At 45.6% G+C, this 25,041-nt stretch overlaps 1 protein-coding gene across 1 annotated transcript in view; it reads right to left on the bottom strand.

Annotated features, from left to right (window-relative positions):
- Window positions 1-1,820: 1,820 nt before the first annotated feature.
- LOC126456157 (vesicular glutamate transporter 3-like) overlaps window positions 1,821-25,041 on the bottom strand; it is a 176,683-nt gene continuing 153,462 nt past the window's right edge. The window contains 1 exon segment of the mRNA XM_050091911.1: window positions 1,821-2,012. Within this exon segment, the coding sequence (XP_049947868.1) occupies window positions 1,821-2,012 (192 nt within the window).

The following is a 25,041-nucleotide window of genomic DNA, read 5'->3' as shown; positions in this document are numbered from 1 at the left end:
CCTGGACGACATCATCCAAGTGTCCGGACCGTCCGCCGGACAGTTACGTTATTTAAGAAAACAGGAAGTGTTCAGCCACATGTGAAACGACCACGACCTGCAACAAATGGTGATACCCAAGTAGGTGTTTTAGCTGCTGTCACGGCTAATCCGCACATCAGTAGCAGACAAATTGCGCGAGAATCGGGAATCTGAAAAACGTCGGTGTTGAGAATGCTACATCAACATCGATTTCACCCGTACCATATTTCTATGCATCAGGTATTGCATGGCGACGACTTTGAACGTCGTGTGCAGTTCTGCCACTGGGCACAAGAGAAATTACGGGACGATGACAGATTTTTTGCACGTGTTCTATTTAGCGACGAAGCGTCATTCACCAACAGCGGTAACGTAAACCGGCATAATATGTACTATTAGGCAACGGAAAATCCACGATGGCTGCGACAAGTGGAACATCAGCGACCTTGGCGGGTTAAAGTATGGTGCGGCATTATGGGAGGAAGGATAACTGGCCCCCATTTTATCGATGGTAATCTAAATGGTGCAATGTATGCTGATTTCCTACGTAATGTTCTACTGATGTTACTAAAAGATGTTTCACTGCATGACAGAATGGCGATGTACTTCCAACATGATGGATGTCCGGCACATAGCTCGCGTGCAGTTGAAGCGGTATTGAATAGCATATTTCATGACAGGTTGATTGGTCGTCGAAGCACCATACCATGGCCCTCACGTTCACCGGATCTGACGTCCCCGGATTTCTTTCTGTGGGGAAAGTTGAAGGATATTTGGTATCGTGATCCACCGACAACGCCTGACAACATGTGTCAGCGTATTGTCAATGCATGTGCGAACATTACGGAAGGCGAACTACTCGCTCTTGAGAGGAATGTCGTTACACGTATTGCCAAATGCACTGAGGTTGACGGACATCATTTTGAGCATTTATCGCATTAATGTGGTATTTACAGGTAATCACGCTGTAACAGCATGCGTTCTCAGAAATGATAAGTTCATGAAGGTACATGTATCACATTGGAACAACCGAAATAAAATGTTCAAACGTACCTACGTTCCGTATTTTAATTTAAATAACCTACCTGTTACCAACTGTTCGTCTAAAATTGTGAGCCATATGTTTGTGACTATTACAGCGCCATCTATCACAAAACGAAAAAAGTGGTCTAACTAAAACATTCATATTTCTTTACGTACTACACGAGTATGTAATAAAAAATTGGGATTCCTATTCAAAAAAATGAAGATGTCCGTTTTTATTTATGGCAGCGCCATCTAGCGGGCCAACCACAGCGCCATCTGGTTTCCCCCTTCAAGCTATACAAGTTTCGTTCTTTGTAGTTTTTTCGTTTGACGCTTATTTCGTGAGATATTTAGCCCGGTCACGATCAATGGACCACCCTGTGTATCCATCCATATTTTTAAAGAAAAAGTGGTCGTATTTGCTTAAGTATCTCGGTTGATACAGAAGTCATGAGTGTTAACCTTGCAACAGAATTTCGTGCTCTTTTGTGTGCTATCATTTGCCAAACAACTCGTTTGTATATCCTAACCGTTCACACAATAAAAAGGGTGTTAAAGCTTACTCAACTCTCCTTGCATTTAGAATATGAGATAGTAAATTCAGTGCGTGGTGGGTATATCAAAAGATGTGCTGGCCGTATGACCGAGTAGCGACGTGGCAGTGAACACCAAAGAAGCTGCGTATGGAGAAATAGCGAAGGGCACTGCTGAGACCCCGCTGCCCGCCTCCAGTGGCCAGCTTCGCAGAGCGGATCCGCCAGCCGGCTGCCCCCCTACTGGCCCGCGCCGTGTCCTCCTGGCTGGAGTGGGGCCACTTCCCGGCTGGTCGCCGCGTCTGCTGGTGTCGCGGGCGGCTGGTCCCACGGCTGGCGCACCGCGTCCCCCAGCAGCGCGTACACAGCTCCCGGCACGGCCGCCATCGCCGCCGAGATGAGGAAGACCGCGCGCCACTGGGCCGGCGTCTGCTGTGAAGGGCATTCACCTCTCACCACCTCTGGCAGTCACTTCTCAGAGCAATAAAAAGGGTACTAGGCAACTTTTGCAGTACAGTTTTATTTATTTAATTTTTTGGAAGTAACTTCCACCACACTGAATATACCTCTCAATCTCCGAAACCAGTCCCTACACCAATTCTTCAGGAAACGAAATTGCGCCCTCAAGACCGCTTCGAGCTTCCACATTACTTATCGATTCGTTTTGACTTTCGCCCTGAGGTCGGCATCCCATCTCATGGGGGCAGCGTGCTGCTTATAGGAGATGACCTTCATAGTCAACCCATCTCCCTGACTACCCGTCTTCAAGTTGTTGCCGTTCGCCTCTTCCTTCCCCATCTGACTTTTTCCCTCTGTACCATTTATGTACCTCTGTCCTTCGATGTCACCAGGGCTGACTTCTTTCAGCTTATTGGGCAGCTACCTCCGCCGTTTTTGCTACTCGGTGACTTAATGCGCGTCATCCCCTTTGGGGCTCTCCCAGGGCCTGCCAAAGAGGTGCTCTCTTGGCCGACATTCTTAACCAACTCAACCTTTTCTGCCTTAACACTGGTGCACCCACTTTCCTTTCTGACTCCCCGCACACCTATTCCCATTTGGACCTATCCTTGTGCACTGCCTAGCTTGCCCATCGTCTTGAGTGGTCTGTTCTTTCTGACGCCTACTCTGTAGGGAGTAAGGCACACTTGTTGTCCTGAGCCCTCAGGAGATCCTCATCACTTGAAAATCACACTCCTTTCAGCTCCATTTTCACATGCAGGAACGGTGCAAAGTCACAAGTGGAAAGATGTTGACTGTAAGGAGGGTGCTCAAGAAGTTTCAGTCCTGTACCCTGCAAACATCCGATGCACGCCGCTGTGCTGCGCTGAGCTGGAGCGTTGTCGTGATGGAGGAACCAAGTGTCCATTCTTGACTTCAGCCGCAGGTTCTTCAAAGACAGGCACTGCTCAGCGTATCACTAAGCTGTGACTGTCTTTTGTGTGTCCAAAACAACACGCTCCACAATTCCACTCGATTTGAAAGAAACAGCTATAATTTTCTTTTTTTCTGATCGGGATTTTCTGACAGCTGCGGGTGTATCGTCGTCTTCAAAGATCCAAAGTTTGTTTTGAGTCTTAGTCGGCACGTCATAATAGCACAGCCAAGTACCGTCATCCGTCAGTCACATACTGAGATTGTTCCTTAGGAAACTTCTTTAACATCTCCCAGCAGCAAGTCACATGTCGTGTCATCTGCTTTTCCGCCTGTCTAGCCGAGCGAGGTGGCGCAGTGGTTAGCACACTGGACTCGCATTTGCGAGGACGACGGTTCAATCCCGCGTCCGGCCATCCTGATTTAGGTTTTCCGTGATTTCCCTAAATCGCTCCAGGCAAATGCCGGGATGATTCCTTTGAAAGGGCACGGCCGACTTCCTTCCCCGTCCTTCCCTAATCCGCTGTGACCGATGACCACGCTGTTTGGTCTCTTCCCCCAAACAACCCAACTCAACCCCGCCTGTCTATGCGACACCCAGAGACAACAAAGTTTCTTTACTTACAAATGATAATACAGAATCGAACGAATTGCTGATGCATTTAGTCCTAAGGTATCCTCTATCTGCTTATAGGTCACTTGCCTGTCTTCGTCTAGTATTTTCCTGACAGCATCAATGTTTCTCTCCGTAACTGATGATCGTGGCCTTTCCGTCCTCTCAGCGTCCTCCAGAGTGAAATTTCCTCTTTGGAATTCTCCGTACCATCTGAATATAGTTTTACGATGTGGACACACACAACCGAATGCGAGAGTTTTTTTTTTTTCAAAGCAGTGGTCTATGTTTAAACAACGCGCGAAGTCCTATCTCAAAACTGTCCGAATCTCACTTCGTGGCCACGATGCCATAGTAAGCACTTCAAACCAAACCTGCCAGTGAGCGCCTGCGCCCACAGACTTGACACAGCGGCTACAATGCAAGTATTAAGTAATCTCAGAACACAGCAACAATCAGCCTCTTGCAACTTATTGTTCCGTCGTATTGCAAAACTTTCCTAGTACCCTTTGTACATGTACATCCGGTTGTATTACAGCAAGTTCTGTTACGAGCGGTGGATGGAAACTTCTAACTGTTACCATCAAAAAATTAACTTACGTTATTAACTTTTCGTTTGTTTCTTTATTTATTTGTTTTTATTTTTGTTATACATCTAGTTCCATAGGACCAAATTGAGGAGCAAATCTCCACGGCCATGGAATTAGTCAGCACGTGAAATTAACATCGATAAAATAAAATGTAGATGAATCCTATGCAGATGAAAAGCTGTGACTATCTGTTACCATACTCAACAACTAACCGTTTCTGGGAAGGAACACTTCAATTCCAGTTACATGTTTTCAGCGTGAAGGAATATGAATATAACATAGGAGAAGACATCGTAACTCAATGAATTCATTGTCATTCGACATCCTACATATGCAAGCATAGTTGCAACCTCTCCTCAGTACACCTGAACATACGCTGCAACATTGCTGGGGTAATTGTACGCACCGCTACTGAAATGCGTTGCCGCTCGTGCTGCAAATCCCTAATATTCACCTTTAAAATCTTGAACGTGGCCGCGGTCAGTAGCTGTAGAATTATGGATACAATGGGAATCATATATCCAACCAGTTGCACGTCAAAAATTTGTTCAAACCTTAACCTACGTTTCGACAGATATAAATCTGTCTTCCTCAGAAGATGTAACAATACGTGTTACACATGAAAGAAGGAACGAAGGTGTAAGGCTTAGTGAACAGTAAAATAGTCCATATAAATGCTATGGCATAGCAATAAGGCTTAGTTGAAAGTAAAAATGATCCATGTAAAATCTAAGGCTACGTGCGTCATGTATATGATGCACATAGCCTTAGAGTTTTCATGGATGGTTTTTACTGTTGACTAACCGTTATGGTTATGCCACAGCATTTGTACGGACCATTTTAGTGTTGACTAAGCGTTGTACCTTCATTTCTCTTTTCATGTGTAACACTTGTTATTACTTCTTCTGAGGAAGACAGGTTTATATCTGTCGAAACCTAGGTTAAGGTTTGAATAATCTTTTGACTTGCAACTGGTTGGCTGTATGACTCCCATTGTATCCAGTTTTCAACTTGTGTGCCTGACTCTCGATGTGACCCCGTTCAAAGAAATCCAAGGGCGTTACACTAGGTGAGCGAGCTGCCTGTGGTAAGTCTCATCCAATGCATCACCCTGGGAGCTTATCGTTGCGGTAACTACGCATAGTCTACAAATGATAAAGCACAGCAATCAGTCGTCCTTGTTTTTGCAGGTTTTATTTGGCAAATCTAGATTTCGGCTAGTGCCTAGCCACTATCAAATGATTATTCCATAGTACCAAGGCATGTCAGTTTCGTATTGTTCGGGTGCCTGTCTGAGACTACTCTAGTCTTGAAAGAACCGTGACAGACGCCCGAACAACAAGGAACTGACATGCCTTGGTACTATTAAATAATGCTTTGATAGTGGATAGGCACTGGCCGAAACCTAGATTTGCCAAATAAAACCTACAAAAAAGGACGACTGATTGCTGTGCTCTGTTATTTGTAAATCGTATCACAGTCGCTGAGTGCACCCACGTTCCTAATGGAAGGTAACCTGATATGCATAGTCTGTACAAATTGCGTTGGGGCGCCGTCTTATCAAAACATCGCCGAATCTCGAACATTGTTGGCAAGCATTGTTCAAGCATGTCTACGTATGATGTTGACCAGATAGTTTCTTCAGCAAAAACAATAGACTATAAATGCGCTGTTAGGTGAGGCCCAGCCACACGTTTACTTTTGGAGCTTTACTTCCCAATTCCATGGCGATGTGTGGTTGTTCATCAGCCAATATCCTGCTGTTATGACAGCTGATGAGGCTAAAGTATGAAAGACAGCCTAATCACTGAACCGGACGTGTGCTAACAAATGTTCATTGTTTACTGCTTCTATTAAATCCTAGCAGGTGGCCATTTTTGCTGCATAGTCCTCAGGTTCTAGGCCAGGCTCGTCCAACTGTGCCACTGGAGCGATCGCCCGAGGCCAGCGCCCCGGGCGAATTCGTACGTTGTTGCAGTGGCCGAGCCGTGTCTCTTAGCTGACCGTGCGGACCGCCCGCTGCGCATCACAATGCCGCTGTACGCACGCTCCGTACGGAAGACAGACACCCGTGCCAGCAGCGGTCAAGAGCACTGATACGACACAAAGCTGTAATCAACAGACGTAAGGCTACAGTGGAACGAGATGGATGGTCCACAGCAGCAGACAAAAAAAGAGAAGGAGCGGCGCGGCCGCGCTATTTAAACCCGAGTGGGAAATTAATTTCTTTCGTACTGCTGTCGAAAATCATGCCACATGTTCAGTATGTCATCGGAAACTCACGAAATGAAAAAGGTACACGAATGAACGCACTTTAATACCTGTCACAAAGATAAATTCGATAATTTGTCGCAAGAGGAACGTCAGTCAAAGCTTGAAGAAGGTTTCAGAAATTACTGCAACCGATCGCCGTTTTTTCTTCAATTTTTATTTATTCATGACTGGTTTCGAATCACCTGGCGATTCATCATCAGATGATACAATTTAGTTTGGAGTATTGTGGGGGTCGTGCATCTGTGGCAAATATAGAGACGAAAACGTGAGCACTGTATGTGGAAATAATATTACGATTGTAAGATTAATTTGATGGTATTACTCACTGTTTTTATTCTTGTGGCAGGCGCTGCTCGGGAAAGCATAATGTGTGGTTACCAGTATCGTTAAATATCAAATGAAACAGGCACTTTTACACCGAGAGCGACTCCCACATATTTTACAAAATATAAACAAACTAAAAGGTGTGGCTGTTATTGTCTTCAAAGAGTTTTGTGGAGGCAGAGAATTTTCTTTGCTCATTTTTCGTTTTGTGTGGCATTCGTAATAAAATATATATTTTTATTACATTACTTTCTTTATAAAAATTATTATTGTGTTTTTACATTGCAAAATTTTCTTATGCTATTTACAAAATCTACAGCAAAGTGTTTAGGACAATATTTCTAGTAGTGAAGTTATGTTTGGCATGTTCTCATTGCTCAATATACAGGATAGTACACATATGGGGAGGGGTTGGGGGGAGGGGGGAAGAGGGATGGGAGGGGGAAAGAGTGAGAGGGGGGGGGGGGAGAGAAATGAGCAAAGAAATTTCTCTGCCTCCACAAAACTCTTTGGAGACAATAACAACCACACTCTTTGGTTTGTTTATATTTCGTAAAGTATGTGGGAGTCGCCATCGGTGGAAAAGTGCCTGTTTCGCTTGATGTTTAACGATACTGGTAAGCACACATTATGATTTCCAGAGCAGCGCCTGCCACAAGAATAAAAATAGTGAATAATACCATCAAATTAATCTTACAATCATAATATTCTTTCCACATACAGTGCTCACTTTCCCGTCTCTGTATTTGCCACAGATGCACGACCACCACAATACTCCAAACTAAATTGTATCATCTGGTGATGAATCGCCAGGCGATTCGAAACCGGTCATGAATAAATAAAAATTGAAGAAAAAACGGCGATTGGTTGCAGTAATTCCTGAAACCTTTAACAAGACAGTCGCAGTGTTCCAAATCCAGGATGGATAAAAGTTTTATATAGCTTGAAGAACTGATAATAAATAAAACTATATTTTATAATCTGATATGTCACTTAGCAATGTGCCAGTTATCGAATATCAGATTGTCAGCAACAAGGAACATTTCTTTTCGGTTAATTTTTATATTTGGGTTGCGTTAAATAGCGCCCTACAGACATAAGAAAAAACTTCAGGTGTACTATTTTTTGTCACTTTCTGAAAAGCCGTCACAAACACTCTCTCGGACAGCAAAGTGTCGTTGTCATTCTTTGTTTTTGTGCGTTTGTGTTTTGATTGATAGGAAAACAATTGTTGCAGTTTGATCTATGTTTTCAATTAATTAAAACGCAAATATTCTAATAGATAAAAATTTATTTTGTGACCACATTTCGCTATTCTTGCTAGGATCTATGTTCGCTTTTCAGAGGAACTGGGGAAAACGCACCTAAAACAAATCTTTTTGTTAGTTTTTTATTTGGGTTTCAGTGAATGAGACTAAACAGGATTGCACAAAATTAATTGTAAGTTTTTTTTCTGTGGTAGGAGCAGGAAACAGGTGCGCTAAGTTTGCGCGCAAGTTACAAATGCTCGCTGCGAATTGCGAAAGCAGGGAATCCATTTGCGGCTGGGAATCTCATCATGGATAGCCTGATTGACTCGGCGGCTTGTAATTTGTCCAGCAGACCCCACCGAAAAATTTGAAAAAAAAATTGCTCTTTCACATCTAACTGTTGCTATCCGAGTCGAACATATGGCCTCAGATATCGAGCAGCAAATAACTGAGAGAGCGGCTAACTTCGTCTCATTTTCTGTCGCTCTTTAAGAGTCTAAGGACGTTGCAGACATCTCTCAACTCGTCATATTCATTCGGGGTGTCGACGAAAATCTGCGTGTCACTGAGGAATTACCCGGCCTTACACCATTAAAAGACAACCACTGGTTTGGATATTTTTCTAGCCGTGGAAAACATGTTCGAGCCAATGGGTTTGCAACGGGAACGCTTGACCGGGTAACAACTCATGCGCTACAAGGGAAACGCACTGGATTCCTGGATTACGTCAGGTCCAAAATGGCTGAAGTCGGCTGTTCCTTATTCGCTGCATTCCATTGTCTGATACACCAGGAGGCACTTTGTGCGAAGATTGTCAACATAAAAAATGTTATGGAGACAGTTGTTCGAACGGTTAATTATCTTCGCTCGCATGGACTCACACATCGCCAGTTTATAGAATTTCTGACTGATATCGAAGCGGAATACCCGAACGTCCGCTACCACACAAGTAAGATGGCTGAGCAGAGGGAAGGTGCTTCATCAGTTTTTCTCCTCGAGGGACTAAGTCAATACCATTTTGGAAATGAAAGGGCGTCCAGAAGAATTACTTCGTGATCCTAAGTGGGTGGCGAAATTGGCTGTTTTGAATGACCAACTGGTAATTTAAATACTTTGAACATTTCACTCCAAGGCGAAAATCACTCTGTTGTTGATTTAGTGCAGGCGATTCAATCATTTCAAAACAAAACTGATTTTGTGGGAAAATCAGTTGCGCGAGGAGTATTGTGGGCACTTCCCTGCATTAGACAGCGTTAAAGAAGGTGTGGACTTTTCAGATTATGTTCAAATCATTTGCGAATTACAAGAAGAGTTTGAAAACAGACTTTTGGAGATATGTGAGCTTGAACCTGCCTAAGATATATTTGTTCACCCATTTTCCCTTCGGGTACAGGACGTCTCACAAGTGTTTCAACTAGAGTTGATTGACCTGCAGTGCGATATCCACCCTAAACACCGCTTTCTTGTGCGTAAAACTTTGGATGACTTTTACAGCTTTTTTCCACGAGAGAAGTATCCTCTTTTGCACAAGCACGCTCCCTCCACCGGCCTAGAACCTTCCAACAATTCGTCTGAAAACGCCACCTGTAACCATTCAGTGGACATCCAGTTGCGCTGTACTGTCGTGCAAATTCCGGCCTTAGTCGTTGATGAACACCACTCGGCAGGGGTGCATGAAACGAGCACCTGCTGCAGAAGCCCATATGCAGCAACATTCGCTGAGCGGTCGTTGAGGAGGCTCTGTTTCTACCTCCTTGGTTCATCTGAGCCGTCAGTTGTTTAACAGCTCCATGTCGATTCGCCCGTACAAGTCATTCACTCCTTTCATTTGTGGCCCGAGGTGCACCACAGCTGCCTTGGTGCCGGTTTCGGATAGCGCCGTTCTGCTATGCACGGTATATTTTAACAGCAGCAGCATAAGAAGCCATTTTGGAAATGCATCCACGTCTGGCCCGAAAACCAATGATCATGCGCTTTTGGGCGTCAGATACACTCCTGGAAATGGAAAAAAGAACACATTGACACCGGTGTGTCAGACCCACCATACTTGCTCCGGACACTGCGAGAGGGCTGTACAAGCAATGATCACACGCACGGCACAGCGGACACACCAGGAACCGCGGTGTTGGCCGTCGAATGGCGCTAGCTGCGCAGCATTTGTGCACCGCCGCCGTCAGTGTCAGCCAGTTTGCCGTGGCATACGGAGCTCCATCGCAGTCTTTAACACTGGTAGCATGCCGCGACAGCGTGGACGTGAACCGTATGTGCAGTTGACGGACTTTGAGCGAGGGCGTATAGTGGGCATGCAGGAGGCCGGGTGGACGTACCGCCGAATTGCTCAACACGTGGGGCGTGAGGTCTCCACAGTACATCGATGTTGTCGCCAGTGGTCGGCGGAAGGTGCACGTGCCCGTCGACCTGGGACCGGACCGCAGCGACGCACGGATGCACGCCAAGACCGTAGGATCCTACGCAGTGCCGTAGGGGACCGCACCGCCACTTCCCAGCAAATTAGGGACACTGTTGCTCCTGGGGTATCGGCGAGGACCATTCGCAACCGTCTCCATGAAGCTGGGCTACGGTCCCGCACACCGTTAGGCCGTCTTCCGCTCACGCCCCAACATCGTGCAGCCCGCCTCCAGTGGTGTCGCGACAGGCGTGAATGGAGGGACGAATGGAGACGTGTCGTCTTCAGCGATGAGTGTCGCTTCTGCCTTGGTGCCAATGATGGTCGTATGCGTGTTTTGCGCCGTGCAGGTGAGCACCACAATCAGGACTGCATACGACCGAGGCACACAGGGCCAACACCCGGCATCATGGTGTGGGGAGCGATCTCCTACACTGGCCGTACACCACTGGTGATCGTCGAGGGGACACTGAATAGTGCACGGTACATCCAAACCGTCATCGAACCCATCGTTCTACCATTCCTAGACCGGCAAGGGAACTTGTTGTTCCAACAGGACAATGCACGTCCGCATGTATCCCGTGCCACCCAACGTGCTCTAGAAGGTGTAAGTCAACTACCCTGGCCAGCAAGATCTCCGGATCTGTCCCCCATTGAGCATGTTTGGGACTGGATGAAGCGTCGTCTCACGCGGTCTGCACGTCCAGCACGAACGCTGGTCCAACTGAGGCGCCAGGTGGAAATGGCATGGCAAGCCGTTCCACAGGACTACATCCAGCATCTCTACGATCGTCTCCATGGGAGAATAGCAGCCTGCATTGCTGCGAAAGGTGGATATACACTGTACTAGTGCCGACATTGTGCATGCTCTGTTGCCTGTGTCTATATGCCTGTGGTTCTGTCAGTGTGATCATGTGATGTATCTGACCCCAGGAATGTGTCAATAAAGTTTCCCCTTCCTGGGACAATGAATTCACGGTGTTCTTATTTCAATTTCCAGGAGTGTATATCGCTCCGTTTCCACATCACGACAACGACTTTACTGTTTTCTACGTTGACGCCGACGCTGACGCTAACAGACGGGCCTTTACCTTGGCCCGAGGTGTGAGCGTTGAAGCTTTTAACAACTGTTCCTCCTTAGCTCCTTGCGGTTTGAGTTGATGATGCCTCGCGTTGTGGTTTACCCTCGCTTGTACTTGTGGTGGTTCCTAACTGCCAGCATGCAGGCATGCTAGCGGTGGGAGATGGCGTTTTGACTCTTCTTTCCGTCACTTATGATGTTGTTTATCGCGATCTCCAACTCCGCTGACAGCTTCCACTCTCCATTGCAGACCTCCTTCCGTAACCGGGCGACTGCGTCCTCCAGGATGAAGTCCAAGTCGCACGGCGTGAAGACAGGGTTCGTGTTGATGGTGTGCAGGTCCTTTTTGCTGATTGGTCGATACCCGCCACGTCGTTCGAACGGCCTGTGTGGAAGTGTTGGCTTCCGTTTCCTTTCGACCTGCGCGAAGAGGTAGGGGTGCTCGTGGGCGTTGTAGCGCCCGTCCCGCAACATGACGGCCATCTTCTTCAGTACCTGCGGCATGTTGGTAGTACCTGGAAACGGTATGGTGTCGGAATGGATCACTTCTTGTTTCCCCTGTGGCCTGCCGGTCTCTTCGTCTTGTTTCCCCTGCAGCTTGATCTCCCCAGCGGAAGGCGGGGAAGGAACAGACGGCATTACGTCCATGGGCGTCTCCCTGGTTTCCTGTATTGCCACAGGTTCTGGAGGGACGTCCGTTTGCGTCGCCACATACACCTCTGCTTGTCGTCCTGCCGTAGAGGTGGTGTCCGGGGCGGGTGTCTTCTTCTGCACCAACCTAAGTTCATCCCGCAGCTGTTGAAGCTGCTGGTGAACAGCGACGAGCTCCTTCTGCATGGCTGCCCTCTCTGCCTCCATTGTGGCTTTGAGAGCAGCCACTGCGTCGTCGGTGGCGGCGATGGGCGAAACTCCAGCCTCGCCGTCTTCTTCTTCTTGATGGCGCGGTCCATTTCCCCCTATGGAGTGGGATGATGGGGCCGCAACCTCTTCTCCGTGTACCGCTTTCTCCCTTGTGGCGGTGGATGTCTGCTGCTTCAGGTACGCGCAGCTGCGGGAGTTTGCAGCGTGCACGCCACCACAGTCACGCACGTGGGCGCGATGTGTCGCGGTTTGTCACAGTCTCGTGTGTCATCCACCTTGACACACTTCAGACACGTGACTGTGTCCCTGCACGTCCTGGCGACGTGCCCGACCGTCTGGCAGCAGTAACACTGCCTCTTGTGCTGCGGCCTGCTACGATTCTTCTTGTTGCCCCGGCCATCTGCCACCAACGTGAGCAGGAACTTGGCCACAGCAGCCAGCTTGCCTCCCTTTCCGCGTCCGGACATGGCGTTGGGCTAGTGGCGAGCGACAGTAACGAAGTGAGCCGCAGGGAGTCGAGCAGCGGAGTGCGTGCGTCCTGTTTTCCACGTCCGGCCCGCACGCTTTATATACCCTCAACTGCTGGTGCTGACACCTGTCGTCTGTCGGTGGTTACTGCACGTTGACGTCGAAGATAGGCGGTGGTCACATCAACGTGACTGGGTCATATATAATGCTTTCCTCAACACATTTCTCTTGTTTTTTGAAAGTTGCTTTCCATTAAAACGTTTAATACGGGTACTAGCACTAACAGGCGACTTAGGTGGCTAACTAATGGGAAAAAGATACTATCTAGAACAAAGTGGGGATTATATCAAAATGTTAGGGATTGTAACAAAGGAGCTGTAGTAATCCATTACGGATAGTACTGTAAGGTGCCTCAAAATCTCATTAGGAAGGCAAAAAGCATGTAGTATGCAAATAGAGTAGCTAATCCTAAGGATAAAATTAAAACCATGGGTTCAGCCATGAAGGCAGTGCCGGGTCAATAGCATATGGTCGAGGATAGAAAGTCAATACATAGCAAAAATGTTTTTTTTTTTCCAATAAGTCAGATATACGAGTATGTACAGTATTTAACGATCACCTTCTGAACATAGATGGTGAACTAAGAAAAAGGTTAGTTTCTGCAGGGAACCATATAACTCTCTTAGAAAAAGCTTTCAAACACTTCTACCCGAAATATATCTCCGTGTTACTGACAAGGGGGAGAATGAGTCAAGAATTAAGTCCTTGAAAACTAAGTACTCTCATGGATACGTTGGGGTATCTAGCAGGATGCTGAATCACTGTTAAGCGCACTAGACTCTCATTCGGGAGGACGACAGTTCAAACCCGCGTCCGGCCATCCCTATTTATGTTTCCTGTGCTTTCTCGAAATCGCTCCAGGAAAATGCCGGGATCGTTCCTTTAAAAGGGCGCGGCCGATTTCCTTCCCCATTTTTGACACCATCCCAGCTTGTGCTCCATCTCTAATGACCTCAACGTCGACGGCACGTTAAATCCGATCTTCTTTCCTTCCTTCTAAATCACTGTCCCGCATATTTTGGCCAAGTACTTAGCTACATTTGTAATTTTTCCTTTAGAAATGGTCAATTCCATGAAAAATTAACTTATTCAATAGTAAAAGGATAAAGAGATGATCTAAACAATTTTAGACATTCTATGCCATCAGTGTATGCAAAAGCTATCAAAAAATGCTGCGTATGTGAGGGAATTTGATCGCTGCAATACACATAATTTTCTGTCAAAGTACAGCTTGATTTCAGAAGAGGCTTAATTATTGGAAACGGTACATATTGTCTTTTCTACTGTACTGGGTGCATGAAACAAGAATTTGCGAATACTAGGCACCTTCTTTGATTTAACTAGGGTGTTTGATTGTGTGGATCATTGAATATTACTTCAGATGTTGGACCATTATGGAATAAGAGGAGTATTTCAGTAATGGATCTCCTCATACCTTAAGAACAGACAGCTAAAGGTGACTGTCCACAGTAATGAGAACACCTATGAGTTGGCGTCTGATTAGGGCTTGGTGAAGTGGGTTGGGGGGGGGGGGGAGCGGGATGTGGGGGGAGGGGGGGGGGGGAGGGGCTCAGGGGTCGGTGCTGGGTCTGCTGCATGCGTTCTAATATGAAAGTTTATTCTAAAATATTTCTATTTACTGATGGTAGTGAAGAACGATGAGTGCAAAATAGGCAACGTACCATATACCGCAGTTAAAGACATAAGTCATTGGCTTGTCGAAAGTTAATTGGTGCTAAATATCAATAAAACTCAGTTTTTACAGTTTCTAACACTCAATTCAACTAAAACTGAAATTTTGATTGCACGGAATGGGAATGAGCATATGATTAGTAAGTCTGAATGACGCAAATTTCTAGGTGTTCGGACAGGTAGTAAACTGTCATGGAAAGCGCATGTTCAGGATCTTCTTCATAAAGTGAATGCTGCTGTATTTACCATTAGAACAGTATCTGCAATAGGTGAAAGCGCAGCACGAAAATTAGTCTACTGCGGGTATTTTCATTCTCATCTGACACACAGCATTACATTCTGTGGTAATTCTTCCCATTCACAAACGGTATTTTCTGCTCAGGAACGAGTAGTTCGAGCAATATGTGGCGTAAGTTCACGGACTTCTTGTCGTTCCCTGTTCAGGATTCTAGAAGCTCTGACACTAGCCTCTCAATATTCATTTTCTTGAATGTATTTTGTTGTTAACAATATGAACCTATTCCCAAGAATCACCAGCTTCCACTCATTTAATACTTCACAGAAATCCAATCTGCATCTGGATTGCACCTCCTTGATCCTAGTACACATCTTCAGTAGGCTACCACAGGAATTGTAAAGTCTTAGCAATAATCCTCGCACTTTCAAGTCCAAAGTGTAGAATTCTTCATGGATCACTTCTTCATTTCTGTCGTGGGGTTCCAGGAAAATTAAACTAATTCCTGTTATACAGGGTGCTCGAGAAGTTCCTAGCCACTTCTGGGAGAACACGAATTTTTGTCTCTTTATTGCTGCTAATCTGGAAGATGCTGACGACGTTACAAACAATCAGTCTCATAAGTTGGAGACTCGATGCATTGCCCTTTACTGAAGTTCAAGAGTGGTTTCATCTATGTTGCCATACAGAAGCCCCAAAGGAGATAATCATTAAATGTCTAGGCAACAAGTGGGATTGTTTGCGACGAGCAACGTTGTGGGCGGCAGTCGAAGTTGTAGGAGATTGTGGAGACCTTATGTCAGGTCATCGAGCAGATTTCAGCCGGGAACACTGCATCCAAAAGTACACTGCTTGGCAAACCTCGCACTTCGTACTGAAGAAAAAGGCTTATTCTAGTCAGGTGCTCCATTATCTAGAACAGGCTCATCCGAGAATTTGGCCCGCGGGTGCGGGCGCAAGGCAGTGCAGTTCAGCACCCCGTACGTGACCGAATGTCGCTGGTGTCGGCATAGGAGCGAGAGAGAGGCAGCTGCGGAGCGAGTGAGACCGCACACCACTGCTCTGCGCTGGACTGCTCCGCGGCCAGAGCCAACGAAAACAAAATAACAGAGAAAGTGAAGCTGTGTAAAAGTGGCCGCTGAGCGGTAAAACAAGCAAAGCATTTACTGTTTAGGAAAAAATTAGTGTTCGTGTGGCAGAATTACCACGCAAAGCTTTAGAAAACAATATCCAAAACAAGAATTGAAGAACAACCTAGTAATCTTCTGACCCACAGGTTTATTCTATTAGTATAGCACGTGCTCACTCGTCATATGCACAGTAGGCTTTTTCTGAAAGATATATCAATTTCTTAAATGAAGTAGTGTCATAAATATTCAATTTTGGAAAAAATGTTACGTAAATCCCATAGAGTCTCATTCGTACTGTTAGTAGTTACAAGTAAATATGCTTAAAAAAAGGAGTTTCGGAAAACCGTGTTTAATGACTCTGTTTTAGTGTCACTGTCATCAGTGACTTCACCGTTGTTATCGCGTAGTGAAGGTATTGATTGTGTCTTACCACTGGTGTGCTTTATATTTTTATTTGTGTTATGTGAATTTCATTGAAATCAATATACTAGATTTAGTGTCACGAAGTAACTTGTTAATAATGGTTAAAAAGCAACAGAAATACATCAATAGACGGTGAACATATACTAGCTAATCAAGCGTATCCGGACACCTATTAGTGGCCGGTCGCGGTGGCCGAGCGGTTCTAGGCGCTTCGGTCCGGAACTACGCGGCTGCTACGGCCGCAGGCTCGAATCCTGCCTCGGGCATGGATGTGTGTGTGATGTCCTTAGGTTAGTTAGGTTTACGTAGCTCTAAGTCTAGGGGACTGATGACCTCCGATGTTAAGTCCCATAGTGCTTAGAGCCATTTGAACCATTTGAACACCTATTAGTGAACATTAATTGTGGTGTGTCCTCCTTTCGCCCTAAGGGCGGCTTGAACTCTGCTGGGGGCACTTCGAGTGAAGTGTCTGAATGCCTGTGCAGGAACGGTAGCCCTTCATTTTTCAAGAGCTGAAACGAGAGAAGGTGTTGATGTTGGACGCTGGGGTCTGGAGCTAAGTCGAAGTTTTGACTCATCCCAAAGGTGCTCCATTGGCTTCAGGTCAGGACTCTGGGCAGGGCAGTCCACTTGTCAGCAGACCATCTGATTTATGACAGGGCTCATTCTCATGCTGATAGAAACCATCATCGTCTCTGAAGTGTTCCTCTACTGCACGCAGAACACAATGCTGTAAAATATGTTCATATCCTTTCGCATTTAGAGTTTTCTGACGAAGAAAAACGTCCCTGTACCGCAGCACCTCCTCCTCTGTGCTTCACTGTTGGCACTACCAATGGTAACAGGTAAGATCTCCAGCATTCGTTAAACCCACACAATTCCATCGAATTGCCACAAATTTAGGGCGATTCATCACTCTACATCATTTGTTTCCAGTCGTCTACTGTCCAGTGGGGTCCTCCAAGCGTCGCTTAGCACTGGCAAAATAAATGTATGGCTTACAAGGACCTGCTCGACCACTGTAGCCCATTATTTTGAGCTGCCTACGCACAATCATTGTGCTAGCTGGACTGCCGATAGTACTTTGAAACTTACGAGTTATTCCAGCTGATGCCATGCAACTTTTTATAACCACTCTCCGCAATACTCGACGGTCCCTGTCCATCAGTACATGAAGTTTGCCAGGTCTCGATTTAGTTGCGTTTTTTCTTTCACATTGCCATTTCTCAGTCACATGACCAACAGCCGACTTGGGCAATTTTAGAAAGGTAGAAATGTCTCTGATAGATTCCTTAGTCAGGTGCCACCCAGTGACTGGCCTATTTTCTAAGCGACTGAGTTTTCCTGAGCAACCCCCTTCTCTATTACTGCTTCTCAATACTCCCTGTCTCCTTTTGTACTAGCGGATCAGCCTCTCGTGACATCTAGCGGCCAATTCCGCATTACATAGGGATGTCAAGATACTTTCGATCAAATTGTGTTTGTAAGAAACTTCGACGATGTTTCGGGAGTACAGAGATCTACTACAATGCGCGATATTTTATCTGCGCTCCTGGCAGACATCGCCAGATGAGCCGTAGACGACTGACATCGGCTAAGCATATCAAGCAACGGTGCCCTCTCAGTATCTTGGTGAGTCTTATAACGCATGATCCCATTTCTTCCCCGCAGAGAACTCCCGCCCTCTGCTGCGTCTTCGCCATTATGTCCCCCCTACCCTCCACCTCTACACCCTTCATCTCCTTTCCCAAGGTGGCTTCTGTTGACTCCCTCACATGGATGATGCCATCTCTCCCTCCATTTATCCCCCCTATCAACTCTGGTCCTCATCTGCCCCTCCCTTCCTCTGTCCTTTTCCCAGGCTTCCTCTCCCCCCCTTCCATCCTGTTTTTCCCCACCTACCCTCTCTCTGCCTCCCTTCTCTCCCCCGAGTCCTTTTGCTCTCCCCTCCACTGCCTTTGCCACTTCTTCTCTCGTCTGCCCAGGCCCCCTTTTTTCTGTCCCCCCTCCCTCAATCGGTTCCCCCTTTTTTCCCTTCCTCTCCTCCCCCCTTTTTCCCCTTCATTGGTCTGTGCCCCCCAGCCTCACCATCTGCTGCCGTGCCGCCTCTACAGTGCTGATTTAAGTGCGTGTTCAGTGTTGTGCGTCCCATGTCAGGTTTGCGAACAGCCACCATACTGTCGCTAGTTGTGTTTTTATCTCATGTGAACAGAAACCAGACTGTCACCGTGTTTTTTAGTTGTGCCTGTCTCCTTACTGTGTGTCTTCATCTGCATCGTCAAAGCCATATTTTTGTATTTTACGTTCCGCCTCTTTCCGCCATTTTACTGTTTTTAACGAAGTCACCGTTTTATCGCCTTTTTTATATATTGTTTGTTCTCTCACCATTGTTTGTTTAACTTTTCTCTCAGCTGTAGAGCAGTGTATTAAGCTGCTGTCAGCCCACCACTCCCCAGGTGTGGGGGAATTGAAAATCAATAAAGGATTAAAAAAATCCCCATAGAGGTGTCTGCTGTCAATGTTAAAATTTTCTGGTTGTACTGAATACTCGATGAAGAGGGTAGACGATATGCCGTTGAGGCTCACTTGAGTATGTCTAGCAGGAACCCAGATGAAATATGAGTAAGATACGACTGGCCGCACTCCAGAAATATCATCGAATATTCAGAACGACGGGAAAAATTCAAGGTTCACGCGTTTAAGAAGTTAGTTGCTTCAGTTTCAACAGTTAAGAAATAGGTCCATGGAGGAGGGGGAGGGGGTGGGAGAGGGGGGGGGGGGAGTTTAAATTCAAACTTGATCTCACTCCTTTTAAAGGTGACACTCGTGCAGGACGGCCCAAAACAGTAATCGACATACCTGACATTATGGTGCTGGGTGATTACTGATAGGTAACTGCCATCGTAGGAATATTAGAAGAAAGATTAGGGTACGAGAGGAATTAACTAAGAGAAAGCTTGGTGGAATGTGTGTGTTGACTAAAATCAAACACCACGAAAAGGAATTTTTCAGTAAGATTTGGCCTTCCTAAAAAGAATCAGATTCTGAGTGCCAGGTGCTACATCCATTTTCATGGATCGCCAATCTGACGCCAGAAATGAAATAGCAATTAAAACAGTAGGTGGAAGTCGATTGTCCTGAAGAAAATGTGGATTTAAGGTCGATTCAAACTGTAATTCAGTTGAACGAAGTGGAACAGAACAGAATGGAAGGCGACGTCGACATCAAACGGTACTGGTTTCGCACAAGGCGGGATGTGAACGCGACACTTCGCTTTGCCAAGTAGCGAACGGTATAGGTGAAGTTATGAGATTCCAAGCGTGATACAAAAAGTAGGAATATAACACAAGAATAGCAGAGTTCATAATGGCTGTTCTTGACAAAGTATGTATGGAAAAGTGCTTAGAAGTGAAAGAATGGGAAAAGTGTCAGCCAAACATCTCAAAACAACGACATGTATTTAATAGAAAAAATATTGACATAGAAACACAGCAAACAGTATTTAGAAGGCAGCAGATAGATCCTTTTGCCGTATGCATTGTGTTTTTTTTCCCTTTTGCAGGAAGGAAAAAACCATATTTATCTCCTTCAATAGAGCAGGCAATTCACCATTACAAATGCTATTTAATGAAAATCGTTTCATTCATTCATGTTGTTACCTCTCTATTTTGTTCAGTTAATCGAATTTCGGATGAGTTCCTGACAGAAGAGCAGCAGCTAAAAATTGATCGAACAAATGTGTTGTTGGCAGCCACTAAAAAAATGGCTCTGAGCACTACGGGACTTAACATCTATGGTCATCAGTCCCCTAGAACTTAGAACTACTTAAACCTAACTAACCTAAGGACAGCACACAACACCCAGTCATCACGAGGCAGAGAAAATCCCTGACCCCGCCGGGAATCAAACCCGGGAACCCGGGCGTGGAAAGCGAGAACGCTACCGCACGACCACGAGCTGCGGACCGCCTGTGTGAATTTACATTTCCTTAAAGCTATCCTGCTGAATCTCAATCTGACATCTTCCTTCTCTACAGCTAAATTTATTTGACCATTTCAATTGGAATCGCTCCAGAAAAATATTTCAAAATACTTGACAGTTTTGTCTGATTCCAATGACTGGTCACAGTTCATGTAGTGAGAACTAACTGTAACTTTTTTTTACATTTACGTACTTTACGTTACATTATATTCAAGTTGAGAGAAATATCCCAATCTTTCCTCAAGCAGTGACCATCCTTGGTTTTCGTGAATATATTCTTGCTGTGTACAACTGCGTTGCTTGCAAATAGCCACAGAAAGCTGTACATGGTGTAACGACCAGGAGCCTAAACCAGGATAATTCGGTCGCATACAGAGGCGTACGGGTAATTTATTCTTACCAAGTAAATGTGTACATACATTAATACTATGCAAACAACTACGAACTGCATGTCAGAGGCTACTTAAATCATTCCACCAGCTACTAGCGCTTCTTCGCATTCCATTCGCACTTTATGGTGCGCATAAGAAACGATTGCTTAAGTGACTCTCTGTATTCTAATGCTCGCTTTTCCTAAGGGAGCGCTAAGTAGAGTCTTGTAAAATATTATTTGATATTCGCTTAACACTGCTCCTTGAAATTTTGTGAATACGCTTTAGCAGAATCGTTGGCGACTATCTTTCGAGGAAAGGCAAAGGTCTCGAGTTCGAGTCTCGGTCCAGCACACAGTCTTAATCTGCCAGGAAGTTTCATATCAGCGCACACTCCGACACAGAGTGAAAATCTCATTCTGAAATCTGTGACCATTCCTGCTGCCCTTCTTTGTATAGTTCACATATCCCCTGTTGTTCTCTTTTGGTATGGGTCCCACTCACTTGATCAATATTCCAGGAACAGTTGTGCAAGTCTTTTGTAGGCAATCTCCTTTGTAGACTAATTACATTTTCTTAACGTTCTATCGTCCGCCCTCGGTAGCTGAGTGCTGCCGGCACGGTAACTCAGCGTGTTCTGTCAGAGGGTTAGCTGCCCTCTGTAATAAAAATCTGAGTTAATGGATCAACGAAGAACTGAAACGGGTGTCTTGCGAGGTCCGCAACGAGCAGTTGCAACGAACGAAAACGAGCAAAAGGAGATTGAAAAAAAAAAAAAAAAAGTGGTCAGCGCGACAGAACGTCAATCCTAAGGGCCCGGGTTCGATTCCCGGGTGGGTCGGAGATTTTCTCCGCTGAGGGACTGGGTTTTGTGTTGTCCTAATCATCATCATTTCATCCCCATCGACGCGCAAGTCGCCGAAGTGACGTCAAATCGAAAGACTTGCGGCCGGCGAACGGTCTACCCGACGGGAGGCCCTAGTCACACGACATTTATTTGTAACGTTCTATCAATGAACGAAAGTTTGCCTCCCGCTTTGCCTACAGCTGAGTCCTGTAATAATTTCACTTCATATCTCCACAATTTTTTCGATGTAGGTTTTTGTATAGGTTGACTGATTCCAACATTGGGGGCCTCATTGACAGTGTAGTCACAGGCTGTTACGAGGTCGTGTTAAAAAAGTAATGCCCCCGTATTTTTTAATGTGATAACTCTGAGAGCTTTTTAACGAAAACAATCGTTTTTAACTTTCTGCATTTTTATTAATTATGCCTACATATTTACAGCCCTCTGCCGCTAGAAGGCTCCGAATTGTAGTGTGTACCACGGCGGTTTTCGATGAAACTACGCTCGCGTGTGAGAAACAGCGTGCTGTAATCGACTTTCGAACTGTAGAAGAGTTCATCCACACATGGAGCACCCGCTCTTTCAGCGTGACAATGCCAGGCCACATGCGAGAACTGCAACATCTGCAACAATCCGCCGCCTTGGATCTACTGTTATCGATCATCCTCCACACATTCCCGTCTTGGCCCCATCCGATTTCATCTCTTTCCAAAACCTAAAGAACACCTTCGAGGACTTAATTTTGATAGTGATGAAGCGGTGCAAGGAGAGGAAAGGTTGTGGCTCCGTCAACAAAGACAAACATTCTACAGTGACGGTATCAGCGAAATTGGTCTCCTGTTGGGAGAAATATCTTTGTCGCCAGGGTGACTATATCGAGAAATAAGTATGTAGACATGAAGAATAAAGATGTAAGATGTAGAATGTTAATAAAGTTTGTTTTATTTAGAAAGCTTTAAAAATTTTCACATAAAAATCGGTGGTAATAGTTTTCAGCACACTCTCGTGTGTTTTGTGAAGTTCAAATGGTTCAAATGGTCCTGAGCACTATGGGACTTAACTTCTAAGGTCATCAGTCCACTAGAACTTGGAACTACTTAAACCTAACTAACCTAACATCACACACATCCATACCCGAGGCAGGATTCGAACCTGCGACCGTAGCGGTCGCGCGTTTCCAGACTGTAGCGCCTAGAACCACTCGGCCACCCCGGCCGGCTGTTTTGTGAAGTGCACTGTGGTGTCACCGCCAGACACCACACTTGCTAGGTGGTAGCTTTAAATCGGCCGCGGTCCATTAGTACATGTCGGACCCGCGTGTCGCCACTGTCAGTGATCGCAGACCGAGCGCCACCACACATCTACATCTACATCTACATCTATACTCCGCGAGCCACCTTACGGTGTGTGGCGGAGGGTACTTATTGTACCACTATCTGATCCCCCCTTCCCTGTTCCATTCACGAATTGTGCGTGGGAAGAACGACTGCTTGTAAGTCTCCGTATTTGCTCTAATTTCTCGGATCTTTTCGTTGTGATCATTACGCGAGATATATGTGGGCGGTAGTAATATGTTGCCCATCTCTTCCCGGAATGTGCTCTTTCGTAATTTCGATAATAAACCTCTCCGTATTGCGTAACGCCTTTCTTGAAGTGTCCGCCACTGGAGCTTGTTCAGCATCTCCGTAACGCTCTCGCGCTGACTAAATGTCCCCATGACGAATCGCGCTGCTTTTCGCTGGATCATGTCTATCTCTTCTATTAATCCAACCTGGTAAGGGTCCCATACTGATGAGCAATACACAAGAATCGGACGAACAAGCGTTTTGTAAGCTACTTCTTTCGTCGATGAGTCACATTTTCTTAGAATTCTTCCTATGAATCTCAACCTGGCGCCTGCTTTTCCCACTATTTGTTTTATGTGATCATTCCACTTCAGATCGCTCCGGATAGTAACTCCTAAGTATTTTACGGTCGTTACCGCTTCCAATGATTTACCACCTATGGCATAATCGTACTGGAATGGATTTCTGCCCCTATGTATGCGCATTATATTACATTTATCTACGTTTAGGGAAAGCTGCCAGCTGTCGCACCATGCATTAATCCTCTGCAGGTCCTCCTGGAGTACGTACGAGTCTTCTGATGTTGCTACTTTCTTGTAGACAACCGTGTCATCTGCAAATAGCCTCACGGAGCTACCGATGTTGTCAACTAAGTCATTTATGTATATTGTAAACAATAAAGGTCCTATCACGCTTCCCTGCGGTACTCCCGAAATTACCTCTACATCTGCAGATTTTGAACCGTTAAGAATGACATGTTGTGTTCTTTCTTCTAGGAAATCCTGAATCCAATCACAAACCTGGTCCGATATTCCGTAAGCTCGTATTTTTTTCACTAAACGTAAGTGCGGAACCGTATCAAATGCCTTCCTGAAGTCCAGGAATACGGCATCAATCTGCTCGCCAGTGTCTACGGCACTGTGAATTTCTTGGGCAAATAGGGCGAGCTGAGTTTCACATGATCTCTGTTTGCGGAATCCATGTTGGTTATGATGAAGGAGATTTGTATTATCTAAGAACGTCATAATACGAGAACACAAAACATGTTCCATTATTCTACAACAGATTGACGTAAGCGAAATAGGCCTATAATTATTCGCATCTGATTTATGACCCTTCTTGAAAATGGGAACGACCTGCGCTTTCTTCCAGTCGCTAGGTACTTAACGTTCTTCCAGCGATCTACGATAAATTGCTGATAGAAAGGGGGCAAGTTCTTTAGCATAATCACTGTAGAATCTTAAGGGTATCTCGTCTGGTCCGGATGCTTTTCCGCTACTAAGTGATAGCAGTTGTTTTTCAATTCCGATATCGTTTATTTCAATATTTTCCATTTTGGCGTCCGTGCGACGGCTGAAGTCAGGGACCGTGTTACGATTTTCCGCAGTGAAACAGTTTCGGAACACTGAATTCAGTATTTCTGCCTTTCTTCGGTCGTCCTCTGTTTCGGTGTCATCGTGGTCAACGAGTGACTGAATAGGGGATTTAGATCCGGCAGGTCTCGAGAGACGGACTAGCACTCGCCCCAGTTGTACGGACGACTTTGCTAGCGACTACACTGACGAAGCCTCGCTCCTTTGCCGAGCAGAAAGTTAGAATAGCCTTCAGCTAAGTCTATGGCTACGACCTAGCAAGGCGCCATTATCCTTACATAGCAATTGATACTTATCGTATAAAGCATGTCTCATCAAGAACGATGTATACAACAAGGATGGATTAAAGTTAAGTATTCCAAAAGCTACGTACTTTTCTTTATAGCAATCATTACGTATCCTGTTTCAGACCTCACGCCATCCTTCGTGTGTTTATAGCGTGCATTGCGGTCCCCTCAAATCACACTGTGTCGGCACTTCTGTCGACACATCATGCACAGTTTTACATTTCTGAACATTTAAAGCAAGCTGACAGTCTTTGTGTC

Source organism: Schistocerca serialis, chromosome 2, assembly GCF_023864345.2.
Source record: "Schistocerca serialis cubense isolate TAMUIC-IGC-003099 chromosome 2, iqSchSeri2.2, whole genome shotgun sequence".
Classification (NCBI taxonomy): Eukaryota; Metazoa; Arthropoda; class Insecta; order Orthoptera; family Acrididae; genus Schistocerca; species Schistocerca serialis.
This window is presented reverse-complemented; position numbering and strand designations above follow the sequence as displayed.